At 49.2% G+C, this 22,043-nt stretch overlaps 1 protein-coding gene across 1 annotated transcript; it reads right to left on the bottom strand.

The window, feature by feature from the left end:
- Positions 1-453: 453 nt before the first annotated feature.
- On the bottom strand, positions 454-20,710 carry lrig3 (leucine-rich repeats and immunoglobulin-like domains 3). Its single transcript, XM_067254280.1, has 19 exons — positions 20,328-20,710; positions 16,983-17,054; positions 16,774-16,848; positions 9,789-9,923; positions 9,365-9,508; positions 9,116-9,259; positions 8,698-8,841; positions 7,264-7,407; positions 5,877-5,957; positions 5,697-5,768; positions 4,920-4,991; positions 4,444-4,607; positions 3,548-3,889; positions 3,074-3,355; positions 2,441-2,917; positions 2,106-2,264; positions 1,863-2,003; positions 1,359-1,625; positions 454-1,225 (listed from the first exon to the last, which is right to left on the bottom strand). Exons 1-19 carry the CDS (start codon positions 20,528-20,530, stop codon positions 966-968), a joined length of 3,378 nt encoding a protein of 1,125 aa, XP_067110381.1. The 5' UTR covers positions 20,531-20,710; the 3' UTR covers positions 454-965.
- Between the last annotated feature and the right edge of the window lie 1,333 nt (positions 20,711-22,043).

Genomic DNA, 22,043 nt, shown 5'->3' with positions numbered 1-22,043 from the left:
AGCCCTGGCTGGCTGGCTAGCTGGCTGGCTGGCAGAGAGAAAGTTTATGTGACTGTTCTTGTCCTGTATGTCTGCCCTAATTTGAACTTCCATCTTCAGCCTCAGGGGGTCCCTGTGGTGCTGAACCTACACATTGCTAGCCATGGACACACACACACACAGCCGACCTTCACTTTACTGGTCTGTGTTTGGCCAGCGTCGTGGGGGGCACATGGCAGGAGCATTGCCGTCCTTGGAGGTCTGCGGTTGCGCTCTGAAAAGCTGCCCTATATGCCAAGCCGTCCCTCTCATCCCCGGCTAGGCTGAAGCCAGGACCTCTCTCCACTCCTCGTCCTCACATGGCACAGACTAGGCCTCCGTGCATGACACACAGGCTCCATTTAAACCACAGAAGTAGAACCACCGAAAAATCCCCAGATCAAGAATCACAGAACTCCCAAGTGTACATAGCAGCACATGTTATGGTGTTTTTTATTATGTATGTGTATGTGCAAAAGATTGCTTCACTCAAAGCAAAATGTCTTAGGCTAGGATAACTGAACAGGCAGGGAGAGATCTGACAGACAATACTTGTAACAAACATGAAAGGTAAGCAAAAATAATTGGATTCTAATTTATTTTACATTTAATTTACAAAATATAATAAACTTTGTATAAAAATGTATATATTCAATATCTCTCTTCTTAAATGGAAGTCGTGTACCATTTATCTCTCTCTTGAAAATAGAAGAAAGAACCATCTTCACTGTTAACAGACTCCCCGTGTCTTTTTCTGCATTTCATACAAAACAATGCTTCTGTTTTACATTCACTTGTTGCACTGCGGTGTCCATCATTGGGAAGAAAGAAAAAAGGGTCATTTCACTGAGGTAGCATTTTTTGGTCATCCTCTTCTCGAAGAAAAGCAAAAAAAACATTGAGTCCGTCTCGTTCATGGAAAGGGGGCACCCGCGCGTGGACCCTCCCTACGTGCTCGCCCGTCCGTGCAGAGCGGCGCCTGTCCTGTCGACGTCGAAAGGCAGCTCGTACACGTTCTGTTCCGAGCGGTCCGGCGGGGAGTCTTTGCCCCGGGCGGGGTCCTTATCCTCGTCCCTGTCCTCGTCCGTGTCCAGAGCAGAGTAGGGGTTCTCGTGGAGCAACATGCCGCTGTGGGGGACCGGGGGCTGGGGGGTCAGACCAGGGTACAGGTCCTGCTGGGGACGCCACGGGGCCTTGCCAAAAGTGCCTGGAGGAGGGGAGGAGAGCACAGGGGAAATGGGCTTAATATACCTCTAAGATGGACTTACTGACTGAAGAACTGCTTTGACAGACAAGCAGACCTGACTGACTTCTCGTCCTACAGGCCGTGTGCAACTTACCCATGAAAGTGTTGGCGGAGGCCAGCCTGCTCTGAGGCCGCCCGTACTCGCTTGCCTCCCCCTGCTCCGCGGAGGGGGGCTGCTCGTCTGGGAGGTGCAGGAGGGCGTGCGGGAGGGCACCGTGGGGCAGCTGCATCAGGACGCCCTGGGGGCCGTGGTCGTAGGGGTCGGTCAGGACCCCCCCGCATGGATAGTAGTCCCTCCTCTTGGCGCTTGTCAGACTGCCGCTGTAGGAGTCGACACAGACCGGTCTCTGGTCCACACAGCCTGGGGGGGGGGGGATGAGAGAACGTGAGTACAAGGGCACCCCTAGTTCGCCCACCCTCTTCCCACTCTCCCACACACCCCACTCTCCTGCTACACCCCCCCTCCCTTCCCAGCTCCCTCCCTCTGAACCTCCCATTCACCTTCCTTGCACCCTCCCCCCGCGCTCCCCTCCACCCTCCCCCCGCGCTCCCCAGAAACCACCCCTTCCCAGAACCGTGTCGGTGTGTCAAAACGGACCTGTGAAACCATCCGTGGGGTCAGGAGAATACATGTTTCCCCTGCGCAGCAACGACCCCATGGGGCCTTGGTAGTGGCACAGCAGGGGGTCAATGGCTGCCTCCATGTCCGCCTCACTTCCGGTGTCCAGCTGACACAGTCCTGCACGCAAACAGGAAACCACACCGTTACAACCCCTTCCACATCGGACCCTCGGATCTTCTTTTGTACCAAAAGGAGATCTCCCCCCCCCACCCCCCTTACCGTTGAGGTCTTTAGTCTGCAGGTAGAACCCCCCCAGGGAGGAGCTCATGAACTGGTGGTTGCTGCCGCTGTCTGAGGGCAAGTACCCATCCTGCCTGTCGGCCAGCGTGCCCTGGGATGACAGGTAGCTGGGGATGTCTGCCGGCAGGTTGGTCTCGTCTGCGGAGGACAAACACGCCCGTTAGACATGGGGGACCAGCTAGTTGGAATGGGAACGTCAACTGTAACATATTGAATCCCTCACACCTCTGCAACGACAGAAAACCCTCAACTGTGCTGCACCCTCCAACAGCACCCTGAGGGAATGTCCCTCTCTCCCCCCCGTTAACCCTCACCCGTGTTGGTGACGCTGCAGTCCTCGTTGCGCCGCCGCGTGTGGTAGATGATCACCACCCAGACCAGCGAGGTCCCCACCACGCAGCACACCACCGCGATGATCACGATGCCCACCGTGGTCCAGCCGTCCGCGTCCGACCCCAGCCCTCCCACGGAGCCCACGCCCACGCCGCCCGGCGCCCCCGAGTCGCAGTTGGGGTTGGGCAGGACCCCCAGGCGCACGTTGCCCCTCTCCGTGCCCAGGGCGTTGGACATCTCGCACGTGTACCTGCCGGCGTCGCCCTCGGCCGCGTCCACGATGATGAGGAGCTGGTTGGCGGCGGCGAAGAAGTGGCGCTCCGTCACCACCAGGGGGCTGTCGTCCTTGGTCCAGTTGAGGCGCGGTGGCGGGCTGCCCCCGGCGATGCACTGCAGCACCGCCGTCTCGCCCTTGGCGACGGTGCGGTCCATCAGGGGACGCAGGAAGGAGGGGGTTTCTGGAGGGGGGGGGGGGAGGGGTGGTCAGTTGGTCTGATGTTGTTGGACAGGTGTCTCTGTCGCTCTCTGTGTTTGGCTGGCTGTTTTCTCTACCTCTCCCTACCAACTTCCTTTCTCTCTCCCCCCCCCTCTCTCCCTCCCTCCCTCCCTCTTACCCAGCACGGTGAGCGTGGCGTTGGCAGATATGGCGCCGGCAGAGTTCTGGGCGGTGCAGCTGTACACGCCGATGTCCTCCGTCTTCACGTCCACGATGAAGAACACGTCGTCCTCGGGCATCACGTGCATCCTGCGCTCGCGGGCGGCCGGGAAGTCCGTCCCGCCGTCCTTCTGCCAGGCGATCTGGGGAGACGGGTGCCCCCCCGCGGCACACTCCAGCCGGGCCGTGGCGCCCGCACGCACGCTCAGGTCCATGGGGGTCTTGGTGAAGGAGGGCAGCACTGGAGGACACAGGAGGGGGATTTGTCAGTTGGTCTGATTGCGAGGGGGAAACAGACACAGACAGAGAGAGAGAGGGAGAGATACAGACAGAGGAAGAGAGAGATACAGACAGGGAGAGAGAGACAGATACAGAGAGAGACATACCCTGGCACCCCTGGAAACAAACATGCGCCGCCCCCCCCCCCACTCACTGTTGACGGTGAGCTTGGCCTTGGTGGAGTAGGAGGAGCCAAAGTGGTTGGAGATGACGCACTGGTACTTCCCCTCGCTGGAGAACTCCACCTGGCGCAGGCGCAGCGTGGTGGTGTACTCCGTCACCTCCGCCTCGCCCCCGCCGCCCCCCGCCGCCTGCACGCGCAGGTGCGCCTGGTTGTGGATCTCGGCTTCGCTCAGCGCCTCGTTGTCCTTCTTCCAGGCGAAGGTCATGGGGGAGTCGCTGGAGCTGGCCGCCGAGCAGACGAACGTGACGTTGGTGCCCTTGATGGCCGACTGGGTGTCTGGCTGCACCGTGATCTGGGGTTTGGGGAAGTCGTCTGGGGTGGGGACAGAGGGGAAGAAGGCTTGTCGTCACACGGGTGGCTTGGGCGAATCGAATGTGGATGTAATCATAAGCATCGACTCCAACACACGAGCAGAATACGGTGGTGAATGTACTATAAAACACAATTCAAACTTTCAACACTATTGAGAAGTCGTATCTACCCACGAACTACCCTCGTACCAAGAAGGCCTGGTAACTTTTCTTAAAGTCTTTAACAACTAGTTAAAGGGTTTATTTTCCACCAGCTCTCTCTGGCGTTGACTAGGAACTCCAAAACTGAAATTCCCTCCCTCTCCAGTCTGGTCTCACTGGGGTGTTGAGGAAATGGACTGTTCTGTTCTGAGATGGAAAACCTGCCACGGGTACACGCCAGAATTTTACCAGCACCACCGTGAAGGGCTCGATTGTTTGTGTAGGCGTACGTGTGTGTGTCAGGGAGTCTGAGTGTCTGGGTGTCGACGTGTATGAATCGGCGTCTACGGCTGTGCGTACGTGCGTGCGTTCTTGAATGCTTGACAGCGTAGGGCGCGGGCGTGCCTGACTCACCGCACACAAACTCCTCCTGTGCGACGGCGAACACACTCTTGCCCTTCAGCACCAGAGGATGGGCGCAGCTGGCATTGACGTGGGCCATGAAGGCCTGCTCTGCCACCCACAGCGGTAGCCACTTGAGCTGGCAGTCGCACAGCAGGCTGGAGGTGTTCAGGTGTCTGGGGGAGACGGAGACAATAGGAGGCTGAGTTACAGCGGGTATAGATGGGTATCGCATGAGAGAGAGAAAGGGAGAGAGGAGACAATGTGGGCTAGATGGGTCAAGTTTGTAAAAACATTTTTGAACAATATTTCAGCTGTTCGTGCCAAGGAACGGTCTGTATCTTAACCAGACACGGTGCAACTTATAACTTGTATGTCTGTGACTAGGATGAACAGTCGTTTGGAGTCATAGCTCATGGAAGGCAGGTGAGCGCCTGGGCTAGGCCGTGCCAGTGAGAGAGTCTGGAGAACCTGGGGCTCATACTCACAGTTGCTCAAGCCTCTTCATCTGGGAGAAGGCGTTTCCTTGGACCGACATGATGGCATTGTTACTCAGATCTCTGAGGAAGAGGGAGAGAAAGGAGAAGAGGGAGAAAAGGAAGAATGGATGAGAGGGGAAGAAAGAGAGCGAATGAGGCCAGACACAGTCTTGGCCTATCTGGGCTCCCACACACACACACACACATACGCACACACACACACACACACACACACAAACAAGGAGACCAAACACCTCCATAACCAGGGCAAGGAGGAGGGTCTGTTCTGAGAGCCATGCTTTGTTCATTATGAGGGGCCTGGCTCAGGCTGCAGTGAGCTCACACACACACAACCTGGAAACAGTGAGTTAGACTCTAACTCAGAGTACAACGCAGCTGTCGCCAGGCTGCCTCATGGACGCCATCTCTCTTGTTCACACACACACTTCTGTACTTCCCGAAACAGGATCAACTAATGATCTCCGCAATCTAAGAAGAGGTCACACGGCTCTGTTCTCCAGCAAAGACGTTTTTGTTCCAAAGCATCAGTATACTTGAACCTATTTTAGCTTCATACATTTTCATTTTTTCCGACACAATTGGAAGTATACTTATAATGTACTGATGTTGTATATTCACGTACTTGTGGACAAAATTATTTTGTAACTATGTTTGTACTTATACTTTGTAAGTATCCTTTAAATATAAAAATGGTTGCTAAGGATCCCCCAAACCCAGACCCCAGGTTCTGGACAAACAAGGAGAGGTCAGAGAAGGTCAACTTACAGATGCTCCAAGGTGTCTAGACCAGAGAAAGACTTCTTGGTGACAGATCGGATTTGGTTTCCTTGAAGAAACCTGAAATAAGATTTAAAAAAAATTCTGATTTACTTGTCTGACCCACAGATCCACGATTAATGACTATTCAAGGTTCGCTCAAGGTTCAACAACGTATAACAAACTCACAGTTTCTTCAGTTTGTCCAGAGCTGAAAACGGCCCGTTCATGTCCTCGATGGTCCAGGAGATTTCGTTGTTTTGCAGATCCCTTCCAGAGAGAAACAAAAGACACCAAACCACCTCGTTAAACTCCACACCCTGAAAACAGCTGCAGCTGCAATGTTTCAGAACCCTTATGTGGCTTCGTGTGAAGGAGAAGACGTTAACACTACATTCAAAATGGCTCCATTATTCAGAGGAAGTTTCTTTTGTGCATTTGCGGGCTCCTAAAATGTCTGCAATATCTTTTCCTCATCCAAACAGCAAGCGTTTTACAAGAAAGCCATTTAAAGATGCGAAGTTCCAAGGCACCAAGAAATTGAGGTTTCGCAGTAATACGTAGTAACATGTGTTTTTCATGAGTATCTCTCTACAGGAATGGATACAAGTCACCTATCATACCTGGCCTATACTCCAGGTCTGACACAGTAGCTCACATCACGAGTCTCCAGAGGTATTCAGCCTGGCCCCCTTCACCCATCCCCCCCCTTTCCGCTGCTCTAAATGCTTTCAAACAGCTAGTTTCCTTCACGGCATGCCTGGTTACAACTGATTTGGGTTGAGGAGGGGGAGGGAGGGCCTGGCGGAGAGAGAGTAAGGCCCTTCCCTCGGTCATACTCCCCCCCTCACCTGCCCCCTGCTGCCCCCTCCAGAGGTTAACATTTGGTTCCACTTAAAAGGCCTGGGAGTTTTGAGACAGGGAGAGGAAGGAGGGAGGAGAGAGGGAAGAGACGGGGGGGGGAGGAGAGGTGAGAGAGGAGGGGGAGAAAGGAGATCGGGGAGAACAAGACAATGAGAGAAAGGACGGAAGAGAGGGACAGAGAGAGGGGAGAGGGAGAATGGAGGAGGGGGACAGTGAGAGGGGAGAGGGGGGGTGGAGGAGGGGGACAGTGAGAGGGGAGAGGTGGAGGAGGGGGACAGTGAGAGGGGAGAGGGGGGGTGGAGGAGGGGGACAGTGAGAGGGGAAAGGTGGAGGAGGGGGACAGTGAGAGGGGAGAGGGGGGGTGGAGGAGGGGGACAGTGAGAGGGGAGAGGGGGGGTGGAGGAGGGGGACAGTGAGAGGGGAGAGGTGGAGGAGGGGGACAGTGAGAGGGGAGAGGGGGGGTGGAGGAGGGGGACAGTGAGAGGGGAGAGGAGAGAATGCGAGCAGTGGCCCTTAAGGTTTTTAAGAGCGGGGACTCGGACCACAACACATTCATCTAGTTCACATCCAGAAGACAAACAAGACAGTGTTTCCACTCAGGGCGCCGCGGGTCAGCAGAGGAACCCGACAGCAGACAGAGTCTGGGAGGCGCTACGTTGGGCTACGACCACCAGTGTGTGTCGATGGGAGAGCATCATGTGTGTGGACTCACAGCGTGTTTAAATGGGAGAGCCCTCTGAAGGCCCCGTCTGCGATAAAGCTGACTCTGTTGTTTCCAAGGCGAAGCTCGTCCAATAGGCTGAGGCCCACGAAGCTGGATTCCTCCAAACGAGACAGGTGATTGGATGAGAGGTCCCTGGGAGAGAGAAGTGGGAAAGAGAGAGTGTGTGAGAGAGAGAAAGGACATGACTATCTCACAGCACACCCAAGCAAAAGCTGTAATTAGTGTTGTTTTTTCCCACCACTAAGTATCGTCCAGAATCCTATTATTTGGGCCATCTGGTAACTAAAACCTTTATTCTGCCTATCATTCTTTTGGGGGAACAGTAAAACCTGAATTTAATTATTACATAAATGTTCAGCTTGCTAGGCTCCTCACAGTACAGACAGTTATAAAAAGTATATACTCTGGACTGGGTATCCAAATAAGTCCAGTTTGGTTTAAAACAGCAAACAAAAGATAAGAGCAAAACATTCACCAAAAAAAGAGGGCAAAGAAGAAGAAGAAGAAGGAAAAAAAGCCCCCAACTGCCAGTTAGATTTAAACTCAGCTTCACTTGATAAGGGACAACAACAGCGTTGCAGTCTTTCAGACAGGCCCCGCCCGCTCCACCACCACGGCTGGCTGAGTTACTGGCGACACAGTAAACACTGACAACTACAAAAGAACAAAGTGTCACTGCCGCCACTTCACTTGTCGCTAGAGACACTCTGGTCGTGAACACGGGCCCCCCCTCTCCTCTGCCCTCACCCTCGTCACCCCTCTGCTCTCCCCTCCCCCTCTCCCCTCCACTTACACCCCCTCCCTCTCCTCTCCCACCGCTCTCAACTCCCCTCGTAGGCGAGGAAGAATGGGGGGGGGGCATGACAGAGGGTGAAATGGGGCGTAATATTTTGGCAGGCTTGCCGCCCCTGTGCTGGCACTGGCATGAGGGGCAGAGGAGAGAGAGAGAGGAGTGTGTTTGGTGGGGGATGGGGGTGTGTGCGGGGTGAAGGGTTAGGAGGGTGAGGAAGGGCAGAGAGGAGTGTGAGAGAGGGGGGGAGGACGACTGGGGAGAGGTGTTAGGAGTTCACAGAGCCAGTGGGCACACGGAGGGAGGGTGGGGAGGGGGGATAGAAAGGGGAGACAATAACCAGAGGGCGTCAGGAAAGGAGGCAGAGAAGGTAAGATAGAAGGAGGGGGGGGCGTTGAAGTGGGTGAAAGAGAGGGGGCGGTGGTGGAGGGAGGGAGGGAGTGAGTGAAGGAGAGACAGGGAGAGAGAGAGAGAGTAAGGGAGGGAGGGAAGGAGAGAGAGGGAGCGAGCGAGAGAGTAAGGGAGGGAGGGGGGGGGGAGGGAAGGAGGGAGTGAAGGAGAGAGAGGGAGCGAGAGAGAGAGAGTAAGGGAGGTAGGGGGGGAGAGAGGAGAAGAAAGGGGGTCTCACTCACAGCTCGCTGAGTTTCTGGCAGAACTCCCAGGCGTCGGGCCGGACCCTGCTGATGGTGTTGTGTCCCAGGTGAAGCTGCTGCAGAGTCAGCAGGCCGTACAGCCAGCCCTTGCTCACCTCCGTCAGGTTGTTGTAGTCCAGCTGCCTGCTCACACACACACACACACACACACACACACACGTACACACACGCACGCGCGCAAAAGCAAGCACACACAAACAGAAAAAGAATAGTCAGTCTTATGGACAAAGTTCGCAATGAAAAATGCGTGTTTAATCTTTTCATTTCATTAGTTCTTGAAGCATTCGAGGTAGACTTAATATATATATTTTAAAAAATTGTGCTGTGCCTAAGGCTTTTCCACAGTATTGTATGAGCATACATACACACACGGTGGTTTCACAGTAACAGTACTCACAAAACCTCCATGTTGCTGAGTCCCCAGAAGGCTCCGTCCATCAGCCGGCTGATGCCGTTCCTCTGCATCCGCAGCGATCTGAGCGCGTGCAGACCGTGGAACGCCAGGCCCTCCACGCGGCGCACGCGGTTCCTGCTCAGCTCCCTGGGGGAAGTTTAGAACACAAAGCGCAAGGTCAGAACCACGCTAACCAAACATAACCGCACGGTCACGGGAGGTTCGAGGGGCTCACGGTCTCCGGGGTCTTACAGGTGCTGGAGGTGGGGCAGCTGGAAGATCTTGGCCGGGATGGTGGAGAGGCGGTTGCGTGTGAGCCGCAGGTTCTGCAGGCCGCTGGAGAGGTTGAGGAAGCAGCCCGTCTCCAGGCTCGAGATACGGTTGTTGTTGAGGAAGCTAGAGAGAGAGAGGGAGGGAGGGAGGAGAGAGAAGGAGAGAGGGGAAGAGCGAGGGGAGAGAGAGGAAGAGAGAAGGGGGAGAAAGGGGAGAGAGAGGGGGCAGATTATAGTTCAGGAGTAGGTAAACGGACGATGTTGCAATACATTGTGTTTTGGTCTACTGAAACACATTATCATACATTATCCACTTTGCCATAAATTCCTCGAAAATCCGCCAAACAGCTAAGTGTGGTGTTTTGGTGGAGGCTGGTCATGTCTGGTGGACTGGTGGAACTCACAGGTTTCTGAGCTGCAGCACAGGGAAGGAGTCGGCCTTGATCTCCACTATATTGTTGTTGCTGAGGTCCAGTGTGAGCAGCCCCTGCAAGGCGCTCAGCTGCTCCTGGGAGATCTTCCTGATGCGGTTGTTTGCTCTGAAAACACAGACACCAGAGCTCCAATGAACAACAGAAGAAGAAAAAAATGCTGTGTATTTTACTAACGCAGGTCACCCGTTTTAAGTTTCTAGACACACAAACACCCTAACCAGCCAATTAGCTTGCGGTGTTTTAAAGAACGTCACATCTCACCCGAGATGGAACACTCTCCACCCAGCATTACCGGGCTTGTTTTTTTGTTCTATAATTATAATTATTTTGAGAACAATGAATACCCCTCTGCTGTGGAACCTAGAAGACCATTCCCTGGTTGTCTGGAGAGGATTTGGGTGAGGGGCTGAGTGTGTGCCTGTAAGGGGAAGGGGTACTGAATTGGCTAACCAATGTCATTGCTCATTGCAACAGGTCAAACCAGACGTTTGGTTTAGTGCTGTGTTATTTTGTTTATAAGGTAATTACTAACAAGGTATTTAAAAAAATAACCTGCCAATTATTTGTCTGATGAATACCATTCCCCCCAGTGAAAGCATGCCTCTGCAAAGGCCAGCAATTTCCTGAACTGCACGCCTTCTAAATTGCAGTGCAGGGACTGCTTAGTTATAAACAGGACCTGTACAGTGCCCTCTTTGTGTATGGAACTGAGCGTGTAGAGAGAGAGGGAGAGAGATAGAGAGAGTGCCTGGAGAGAGAGATAGAGTGACTGGAGAGAGAGAGAGAGAGTGACTGGAGAGAGAGAGAGAGAGAGTGACTGGAGAGAGATAGAGAGAGAGTGACTGGAGAGAGAGAGAGAGAGAGACAGAGTGACTGGAGAGAGAGAGAGAGAGAGACAGAGTGACTGGAGAGAGAGAGAGAGTGACTGGAGAGAGAGAGAGAGTGACTGGAGAGAGAGAGAGAGTGACTGGAGAGAGAGAGAGAGTGACTGGAGAGAGAGAGAGAGAGAGAGAGAGAGAGAGAGAGAGAGAGAGAGAGAGAGAGAGAGAGAGAGAGAGAGAGAGAGAGGAGGAGGGGTGTGTGGTGGAATTCCCTCTGTGCCCCAGACTACAGGGCTGGTTTCAGTGTTCAGTGTTCTGGTGACAGGCCACAAGCCCACCAACACCTAGGCTGAGAGAGGGCAGCCATTATCCAGCCAGCATCCTCCTTCTGCTACACACTGATCTCCACTGAAGTACTGCACGCTAAGATTCAGGTTCAGAAAAGGTCTGATATGTGTGTGAAAGGGAGTGTGTGTGTGTGTGTGGGAAAGAGAGTGTGTGTGAGAGAGAAAAAGAGAGAGACTGGTCTGCAGACAGGGAGGTCTGGTTCTGGGGAACGCTACACCCGTTGGCAGCCGTACTGTTCAAACATACAGAGGAGAGGAAGAGACGGAGAGAGAAAGAGGGAGATCGGGAGAGCCAGAGAGACAGGGAGAGGGAAAGAGAGAGAGAACCTGCCACAGCATGCCTCCCTGCCTAGCCCCTGGCAGGGCCGGGACTGAGGGTTCTGTGCCATGCCAGTGCTGAACACAGGAGAGTGTGTAGGTGGGGGAGGAGGGGATCCCACCAACTTACTTTCGGCATATTTTAACCTACAAACTTTCCTAAAAACAAAATGGTCTCTTCAGAGTGGAAAAGTGTTTATGTGAAGCCCCCAGAGAGAGAGGGGGGGGGGGAGGGAGAGAGGCTGTGCTGTCCACACGCCACCCCCCGTGTAAGAGGGCTACAAGCCCGTCTTTTGTGCGCAGATTTGCAAAGAGCTTTCCACGCACCACGGCCTCTGAGGAACTAAACAAAAGCTGTGCACACCACCTGGGTCTCAGTTTCCATGTTCCCCTGACTGGCCGCTGAGAGAAGGAGAGTTGAGAGAGAGGGGGAGAGAGAGAGATGGGCAGAGAGAGGCAGAGAGAGATAGAGAGAGAGAGAGGCAGAGAGAACCTGTCTTTCCAGTTTTCTGGGGGGGGGGGGGGGGGAGAACTGTGGAGCCCCAGAAAAATGTTTTTAGGTGGGGAAGAAGAGAGAAAGTAGGGGGGGGTTGAAGGCTACTGTCAGCACCATGTTCCAGCCCTGCGTTCCTCCCTAAAAGCAGGCGGGCTGGCTCAGGGACAGGTAAAGGATAGCAGGTTATGGTGGGGGTACATCTTGGTGTCTCCACAACCCCTAAACACCAAACATCTAGCCAGCTATGGCCCCCAGTCCCACACACAAACCAGCATACCAAAACCTGGGAGTTTCAAACTTTTGGAAATCACCAAATCACCAACAAAGCGCCCAGGTATGGATACAGCTGACTGGAAACAGCAGTCGGCCATCTTGGTTTTCCTGTGTTCAGTGCTACAGAGAATCAAGAGAAAAGAGCGAGCACCATCTCGGAGATCTTCACATCCAAACACCAGCTCTTACGTGAGATGTCTGACTGAACGTGCGTACATAGGAGTGAAACGGCAACGACTCGTGGATTGGACGAGTGAAATCTGAGGTCTGTTTTGTTTGTTGGAGAAAAGAGGCCTGTTGTTTGAGCAAGCCACTGTTTACTTTGAAATGTGGCTGGTAAATACACATTGTCCCTTGACTCTGACCACCAAAATACAGTTAGAACTACACAGTTCTGATCCTTGATCTTCCGCTGTACTTTCTGTATGCACAATTTGTACGTTGCTTTGGATAAAAGCGTCTGCTAAATGGACTCACCTCACAGAGACCTGAGTGACTGCAGGCCTCTCACTGCCTAGAGTCAGCAAGTTCATAGCGATATCCCTCCCGGGGAACATCTACAGACCATACATGTCAACGCCTCATCCAGCCCCTCTGAGGACTCCTGTACGGAGGACGGAGGGCTGTGGTCCAGTGAGATAGTCAGAAAAATTTTCATGGGGTGGCTAGATGGTTCCAGTATATATTTTTGGGGTGGCACATGTTTATATAAAAAAATGGTGTTGTGTTTATCGACGAGTGGGGGGTCAGTGGGCGACTCAAGCTTCTTAGCGGGGTTGCCGGTGCCCCCCCCAGGGCCCCCCCTGGCTACGCCACTGATGTGGTCCAGACCATCTGGATCAACAAGACCTCCACAGAGATACCCTAGTTCACAGACAGGACAGGGGACCTTGAAAAGGTAACCATCAATGACACAGCTAAAACAATCTCCCAAACGTGGTCCAAGTTTGCACTGAAAACAGTTGGGATCCAGGTTGTGGATGTGTCTAACCCTGCTAGTGTGCTTCCACGGTCTGGCGATAGGACGGACCACGGTCAAACTGTAGAAGCAGGAGAGCTTGGTCCTTCCCACTCCTGTCAGTCAACCAGGAACTCTGTCCTCTCTCCAACATCTGTGGAGGTAATGAGTGCTTCTGAAAGGCAAGCCATTCCAAGTGGAAAACGAGTATACTTAATTCTAATTTCATGTATTAAGTGAGAGCTTACTACATTTTCATAATATCCATGTTTTCATACACAATTGGAAGTGTCCTGAAGATTGACTGATTTTGTATTTTCACATACTTATTGACAACCTGAATATTTGTAAGGATGTCTATACTTACACTTCTACTCTACAAGTATTTTAAGTATGATCTTTTTTGCTTGGGATGACATATCCCAGACAGCTTTGAGCACCTATCTGTGGGTCTTCCTCTTCCTCTCTCTCTCCCTCTCTCTCTCTCTCTCATGGCTGGCCCTGCAGACAGACAAGCGGGCCATTGTCCGGTCTCCGCTATACACCACTTCAAAATTTGTTCAGGCAATTTTTTCCGCAAGTAAGGTTATTACAGACCATTACTTTAATAGAGCCAGAACTTGACTGTCAAGTCTTGTTTAGGACATGCTTTGGGTGCATACATTAAATATGTAGGATTATAACACACCAAATATACTGTTAATAGAAAATAAATACTATATATATTTTTTCTCTTTATTAGGCTATTGCTGTAGGGAATTGGATACCTCTTCTGCACAGTGATTTTTTATATTTAAATTTCATGTTTACTTCAAGGATCTGAAATGTCTGAATTTGTTCATGTGCATAAATATTCCCCAGTTTAACAGGCTCCTGGTGATGAGTGCATCACCATCAAACTATTCCAAACACATTTCAGATGAAGATACATTTCCAAGAAACCAAGCTTAAGAACAGACACAGCTGTAAACCCTTTTTCTTTTAAACCAACAATGGACTGCTCCTAAAACACCCCTCTGTATACTCCAGGTGGCACGGTCTGGTGCCAAATTTTCCTTCCATTTGCACATAGTCCTGAACTTTTTTTCCTTCCTCCCTTCCTCCCTCCTCCTGTCTCCCTCTCTCTGTCTCCCTCTCCCTCTCTCTCTCTCCCTCTCTCTCTCTCCCTCTCTCGCTCCCTCCGCTTCTAGTCTGGGAGGAGAATCAGATGAGGAAAAAAAGACCCCAGGGTATCAAATGCCACTTATTGAAACAGCCAGGCAGACAGGGCGGCAGCTCTGGTGCACTTCCCTGACCCCTCAGCCCAGAGGAAAAACAAATGGCGAAAAACTCGGCAGCTGCTAGTAATTGAGTCGTGATCATCTTAATTAATTGAACAATTTCCCAGGAATTTATGGAGAGAGGTTTAACCCTTCAAGCTGTGAGATCCCCCTCATTGTGTTTGCTTGATCCAACAAATGACCTGGAGATTCCAGAACTGATTAAGAATTTGGAAGGCTGGATGGAATCTCTTTGTAAGTATTCGAAAAGAGGCCAAAAAGGTTGGAACGAAATGGCGTGAACTTCTACATCACAACAATAAAACTTCTCTTCTTCACTTGGACCCGAGCACACGCTCTCGTCACGCGTCATTCTGACCCCACACCTTTTCTAAACCCCGAGATTCAGAACAGCAACATGAGGAAATGTGGACTCCACATTTCAGAAGCTTCTACCAAACAATCCCCTCGACCCATGGTACGCATCCTTACACAGGCCCACTTGGAGAATCAAACTGAATTCAAGTGTGACGCCAATGTGGTGTGAAGGCAGTGGGATCATAGTGATCTGCATTTGGGTGTCCGTGCATGCGTCAGCCCCTAGGACAGTATGATCACTGCTGTGGGTCACAGAGCACCTCATGGAGGAACGCAGACCTGCTCCTCATGGAGGAACGCAGACCTGCTCCTCTAGTTCTCATTTCAAGCAGAAGGAGGAGTCATCTGATGGCTTTTGAAAACTCTGCTTTTTATCCAACAGAATTCCTCCCTCCCTCCCACACACAGACAGACAGAGCCACACAGAGAGAGACACACACATTATCCAAGCTTACTGCAAGCAACAAAAAGAGAAATGGAAAAAGTGATTGGATGTTTAAATTCCCCTTTCTTGGACTTGCTGGGTAGACAAAGTGGAATGTAACTGGCAAGACTCTGATTCGGTTTCTGGGCAGCACACCTACCTTTCCAAGCTATCAAATCAGATTATCTACAAATGTTTCAATCCAAAGATATGCTTTCAACCCAATAGGCAGGTTTCTGCATCTACAAGACTCGACATGAAAACAATGCAGCCGAAAGACAACATCTAATAAATTCAGATTCCAAATATGAAAGAGAACTGAACAAGATCTACTGATGACCATCTGAGTAGCATTTGTTAAATAGCTTGTTAAACTCGACATTGATTCTGAGAGATCTATTGAAAATCAAAGGCATCCTTCATGGTGATCAAGACCAGGAACATAATAGTCTCCATATATAGAAAGTCTCTTGGCGTAGGGGATAACCGTCCATCGGTTATTCCCCCCCCCCCCCCCCCCCTCCCGCCCACACACACACTTCCAGCCTCTCGGAAGAGTCCGAACGTGTGAAAACAAATTGGCTGCGACTGCCTGGCGAGCCTCGTGTCTGCAGGAGGAGTCTCCCACTGGGGCTGCTCCTGCTAGTCAAGTCCAGGCATGACAAAGCCTCTTCCTCTCACACGGAGGGGACACATTCTTCCTCTGGAGCTCAACATCCATCGATTCTGCCAGACGCACGTTTAGCCTCGGGAGGCCAACAAATCAAAAAAGAAGTTGACTGATCCTTTTTCTTTTTCTTTCAAGAGACATGAAAGCGATACGTTGCGCAACCGTTTTGAGCAGAGCCAATATTTATGTTCAAAGTCTGAATTTAATGTCTGTGTTTTGGAGATGGGGTGCTTTCTGAAGCCATCCATCATCAATTTAATCAACTTTATGACACTATCCCCTAACAACATCATTATCACCATCTTTGGTTATTAGAAATGCATGCACAAATCTGGACTACAAACACCAAACTCTAGGTTACAAACACCAAACATCTTTCATCTCTGGATCAGCTTACTGACAAAAGTCAAAAGAATCTGTTCATTTAGCAGACACTTTCATCCAAAGCAAGGTACGGGGGGGGGGGGATTTGATTCTGCAACCTCTTAATCTCATTTGCACTATGTTGCCCACTCATGCTGCTCACTCATATTCGATTCTTATTTTTATATATATTTTATATTTTACATTGTTTCATGTTTAGATTGTTTAGTTCTTAGAATTAGTTAAACTATTGTACTTTTACTTAATTTAAGATCTGTATATGTTTATTGTTTGCACCTTCCTGCCACAGTCAATTCTGTGTTTGTGTAACATACATGGGGAATAAACCAAATTCTGATTATGATTAAATACCAACAGAAAGTGATATTTACCATCCAACGTGACGGACATGGACCTGGTTGTCTTGGTGTAGACAACACAACCATGTTTGGAATCCATTTTAGCCAACAGGTTTCCACAGAGAGGGAAGGACCAGCTTCACAACTCAACAGTTTTAACCAGGAAGGACAACTTCAGTGGAGGACTGGCCTTGAATCCAGGCCCAAACAGAATGATTTCCAGGCTTCTCTTTATGGGGTTGTGGGTGTGTAGGAAAAGAAAAGAGCAATAAAATAAATTCATACTTACAAAGTGAGGGTTGTGATGTTCAAAGCATGAGGGCCAAAATCAGGTATGGTCTCCAACTCGTTGTTGTTTAGCTTTCTGTAAACACAATCATGGTGGTTTGTTTGTGACAAGTTGCATACAGGGGGGGGGGGGGGGGGGTGGATGATGGAGGCTGGGGAAAAAACAAACCCTTGTTTATTCTAGAATGGAAAACTCAGGTCCATACTTACATCTCAGTCAGGTGCCGCAAGTTGGAAAACAAAGAGCTGTCAATCGTCTGCAGTTTGTTATGGCTCAGGTCTCTGTGAAGATAAAGGCACATGTGTTGTAGGAAAAGAAATGCAGTGCATGGTCGAGAATTTGCAACAGTTACAATATAACAGTCATGACATAACAGCCACGACTTACTGTAACTGTTTACAAAAACTAGAGAGAGGAGGTTTCACCAAGCGCCTACGTGAACCACACACTGAAATAATTCTGAGTAATGTCTGAAAAGCAGCTGAAACATTTCCAAAACAAACTAGTGGATGTTCAAGCTACCCGAACCAGCTTAAGGCTTGTTAGAGAGTAGAGCAGAGCAAAACAAAGTAGAACAGAACAAAAAAAAAGAGACGAGTAGATTAGAGTAGAACTTGATTGATCCCTGGGGGATATTAAACTGCTATGCCAGCATTGACACAAAATAGACAACTGATTTATTCCATTTAAAAGACTACAATCTCCATAAGTGTAGAAAGTGGTTAACATTACTCCTTGGCATGTCTAGGAAGTGTAATTCATGGCTACAATGTCCAAGAGACTGGGTGCCTATCAAGCATAGTTACTCTCTCTCTTCGTACCACAGAGAGAGACATAGAGAAGCTCAATGCCAGGATCAAGCTCACGCATCTGTAGTGAAACAGGGAGCCAAACCAGACAGTAAGACGAGCTCTGGAACGGTTGTGTTTTCTCTTCCCAGGGGGTTGAGGCCTACAGAGCCCGGGGAGAAGAGCCTGCCTGAACTCTACGAAGCTGTGCAGTTACTGACGCTGACGCGCTTCATCTACGATGTGGTGCCAGACCCTCCCTCCCCCTCCCTCCCTCCCCCTCTCCCTCCTCCCCCCCCCCTCCCCCATCTGGAATCCATCAAGGAGAACTGGGAGGAGGAGGGGAAAAACCTAACAACTGGTAATCTATTCACAATGCCGAGAAAAGTGAGAGGGCTTTTGCCTTTGATTCAACCAAAGGAGAAAAAAAACTCCTGTTGTATTTTCTGGGCTTTGGCTTTGTTTACTTGTACTAGATAATGTCTAGAAATATTCTCTCAAATCTTTGAAGAAATGTTTTCCTGTACTCTTCCTGAAACAAGATACAATGAAGTTGTTGTCTCTTTTACCCATAATGCAGCGGTTTGTTTTTTTGCAGTCCGTGATGGCAGTATTGGGAGAGGTGTTGGCTAGATAAGGATAGAGTGGCTCCAACACTTCCACTCTTCTTATACACACTGCTGCAGAGTGACTCGGATAACACTTGGGCAGTGTGAGTGTTTGTGTGTGTGTGAGAGAGAGAACTAGGCTACACGGTTATCCGTGTTGGAAAAGTGGATGAAAACTAGCTATCTACTATCTTAGCTAGGAGTGATAAAACAGCTTAGGCAAGCTTGTGCTAACCCTTAGTGCTGTCTCTAAGCTCTGTGGTGCCAGAACTCACTACTGTGATTTAAAACATGGTCATGGCTAGGTTTAACATTGCCAAAATACATCCTACCAACCAGCTGATACAGTCCATATTCCTCTGGAGATGAATAATAATGGACCAGGTATCTCATATGAACTGGGAGTTCAAAACTTAGGGTAGTATCTCAGAAGATTACACTAGACAGAGTCAGTGAAAGTAATGAGTGTGATGGAGTTGTCTGAAGGAGCCCTGTGGAAACAGTCTAATCCAATGCCACCCTGTTGCAACCCTTAGCAAGGAACCAAGAGTATTTAACTGTACTGAGGGAAGAGGGGTTCTTGCATCAACCCCCCCCCCCCCCCCATTCGCTCAGCGAAGTGTGAAGCTCCAACCAAATACCTCTCTTTCTCTTTTCTTCCTAACTCCCTGCCTCCTCCTCCGTGGTCTCTGCCTCTTTCCCTCCCTCGCACCCTCCCCCACCCCTCCTTCCCTCACTTTCTGAGAGTTTGTACGTACTAATCCAATAGGGGCTCCTTAATCAGAACCATCGCTGGGTCCGGAGTTGCTAATTCAGCAGAAATAATGGGGTGCCGGGAAACAAAGGACCGAGCGGTTTACTGGGTCTACGACGTGCGGGAGAGACACTCGTAAATTAGCATGCCTGAGTGCAAAGAATGTTTCCCCCCATGTGGAACTTCTCCCCCTCTCCTCTGTGGAAGGCCTGTGCTGCTAGAAGGCCCTGGCTGTGCCTGTTTTTACTGGCAACACGAAATTTCCAGAGTTGCACACATTCGAGGAGAGATGTGGTGGTAGAAAACGTGCAGGCCTTGTGGTATGAGTTGGGGCTGAGCGAATCAAGCGAGACAGAAACATCACGTTTCAAGTCTGCTAAGTCTGTGAGATCTGCGAAACATCTGTTTGTTGATGTTACGCTGAACAACTATTTGAGTTGTTGCCTTAGGAAATTGACTTGGGTACCTTACTTCATTTAAAGCTAGGCCTATGATTTTACTATTCTAATAAAAGCCTTGGAGCCTGGAACATGCACTGAGGCTTGAAGAAGTACACAGAAGTATAAATAGAATGATGATGTTCAAAGTGTTGAATGATCCCCTTTTGACTTCAGATTGCAGTGGCCTAATGAATGACTAAAATCAGCCTAATAAAAGGCACAACTTCATTCAGTTGGGTGCATGGTAATGATTCACTGGACTGACAATGGGACAATTGATTTGCAAAACACACAAGCCTCTTTCGTTTTATCCTCAAACTACCTGTGTTCATAAAACCGTGGCCATTCTCCACATCTACCGGAATAGCCTATGTATTCCCAACAGTGCTATGTGAATTATAACAAACACAAAGTTGTAAACGAATGTGATCCATGTCATATATGCATGAAGAAAAATAAATGCAACATATCTTAGAGCAAATCATTGATAACAATCACACTATATATACAACTGCGTAATATGTTGTATTAACAAAAGGTCATAACAAATTCCAATGTGTGATCAAACAAACAATTGTAAACAAACAGTTTAAACCAGTTAACATGCTACTCAAACTATCAGTCTGGGGCCGTAGAAGTGAAAAGGCCCGTACCTAGGCATTACGAAATACTTACTTTCTAAACAAACTACGTAGTTTCTTTGTGAATAAGTGTAATTGACAAACAATCATATGGTAATTAATACGTTTATATGACTTGTTAACTCAGTAGATTACGACCTTCCATGATCAAGTGTAAACAAGCACGTATTTAATCTCTTCATTAATCTAATAGCGTTCATAGCGTGCAGCTACAGATATCAACTCGGTATATTAGGTGTGAAGGGTCATTAAGATAGCTATTTATTTCTGTTGACAGTCAAGATAAGGCTGAGGGGGGAAAACGGGGATATAAAACCACTTACAGTTGAACGGTCCATTCAGGAATATGTTGGGGAAACGCTCCTTTATTTAGACGACTGCAGTCCAATAGCTCCCCAAAGCATGTGCATGGTCTGGGGCATGATTTTGAGTTTTCATCATGTCCAAGCAAAAGTTCAATTTGCAAAAACAGAAGAAAAGCTACCGCATACCTCGCAATACTACGAGGCAGCATAGATGCGGACATTTTTTCTTCCTTTTTTTCCCACCAGACTTAAGTCCTCCCAAAGTTTCACAGAAAAGCGCTACGAAATCCGAACGAGTGAAACAATGTCCAATAAAATCCAACAAAAATGTTAACCGTAGAAGCAATGTTGTTGTTTACATCCAATAATTGGAGCGGCTTGTAACTTGAAAATTCCGTAAATTTAAAAGTATTACGTTGAGTTCAAAGTTGTCCATACCTCCGCAAAACTTTCTGCCTGGTCTTTTCGCTTTGCAGTTGCAGCGACAACTACTTTCAATGCACCCTAGCGCGCCTCTTTCCATTGGTTGCTGCAAGTGATGCGCAACATACCCAAGGTATGCGGAGGCAGTTCTCATGGGTGAAGCAAGAGTAACCAAAGAGGCACTTGGGAAACGTAGTCCAAGATGAACTAGGAAGAAGTCCGAATGTATAAAAAAAGCTTACAGACATCACACTACTTATCCTTCAAATAGCCTACGTCTAACTAGGTCTTACGTCTAATGAGCCGATCTTAAAATGACACAATCTAACAAAATAAGAATGCGATAACACGGGTGGCTTTAAGCCATCCTTAAATGTTTTTTTTTGTTTGTTTTTTTAAATACCAACATTAGTTGGTATTTTCAGTATTATCTATAGGGGTAAATAATGACACTGCTGTCATGCTGACAAATTGAAATTTGGAGTGACCATAAAACATTAGCTCTTTTATTTAACCATCTTTGCTGCTTGTAAGCTGTTATTAGCATCACAATGACCCTCTGTATCTGATATACTCCTGGCATTAGCAACAGAAAGGCCGCTTTCCCCCCACTAAGTTGATCAGCATGTGAAAGACTCATCATTGGTCTGTCAAGGGCCTTTGTGATGTTAATGTTGCCTTGGACACAGTGTGAAAGAGCTCTCAGGTCATTTCCTCCCCTGCACGGGCCTGTCCTATACTATCCCTAGCTCCCTGAACCAGGTGGCCTATATTGCAATGCAAGGAGTGTGCAGGCCTTACAGAAAAAAACATATCTCCTGTATACGTACATGACCATAGTTAGCGTTATCTCTCTTTCATCAATTGCATGAAAGTGTCAGCCAAATGAACACAATGATAATTAATATTTAATGTCGCAATAGATTTTTTTTATCCAAAGTGACATAAATGGGGGATTTGATCTTGCAACTTTGATCTGCACTTAAACACTACCATTGAGTTCAGACTTAATCTATTAGGTTCCGTTCCGTTCTGTTCATGTTCTGATGCCTAAAACCACAGAGGAAGTTATAGTAATCCGTGCACTTTGTGAACTGTGTAGGATTATTGATCTTTTGATCCCACTGCTCTCGCAATAAAAATACACATCCTCGAGCACAAAGAGTCTACATGTCTCTTCCCAGTCATTTCACTCTCAGCACAAAAACTGTTTTTGCTCTAATTTTCTGTTCTCCTTGACAATGTCTGGTCATGAATTTCATGCATCTGTATTGCCATCTGTAAGTAGTAGGAGTCAGGTGGCTGAGCGGT

Source organism: Osmerus mordax, chromosome 17 (assembly GCF_038355195.1).
Source record: "Osmerus mordax isolate fOsmMor3 chromosome 17, fOsmMor3.pri, whole genome shotgun sequence".
In the NCBI taxonomy this organism is placed as follows: domain Eukaryota; kingdom Metazoa; phylum Chordata; class Actinopteri; order Osmeriformes; family Osmeridae; genus Osmerus; species Osmerus mordax.
Note: the sequence above shows the minus strand (reverse complement) of the source record. Positions and strands in the feature narration are given on the sequence as shown.

Bases quoted from the DNA above. Each gene is read 5' to 3' on its own strand.
- lrig3 (XM_067254280.1), bottom strand. From the start codon at position 20,530: ATGTCCGCATCTATGCTGCCTCGTAGTATTGCGAGGTATGCGGTAGCT. The intron at 8,842-9,115 runs GTGAGTACTGTT...GTGTGTGAGCAG, and splicing joins CTCAGCAACATGGAGGTTTT to GCAGCTGGACTACAACAACC. The intron at 7,408-8,697 runs GTGAGTGAGACC...TCTCTCTCCCAG, and splicing joins TGCCAGAAACTCAGCGAGCT to GGACCTCTCATCCAATCACC.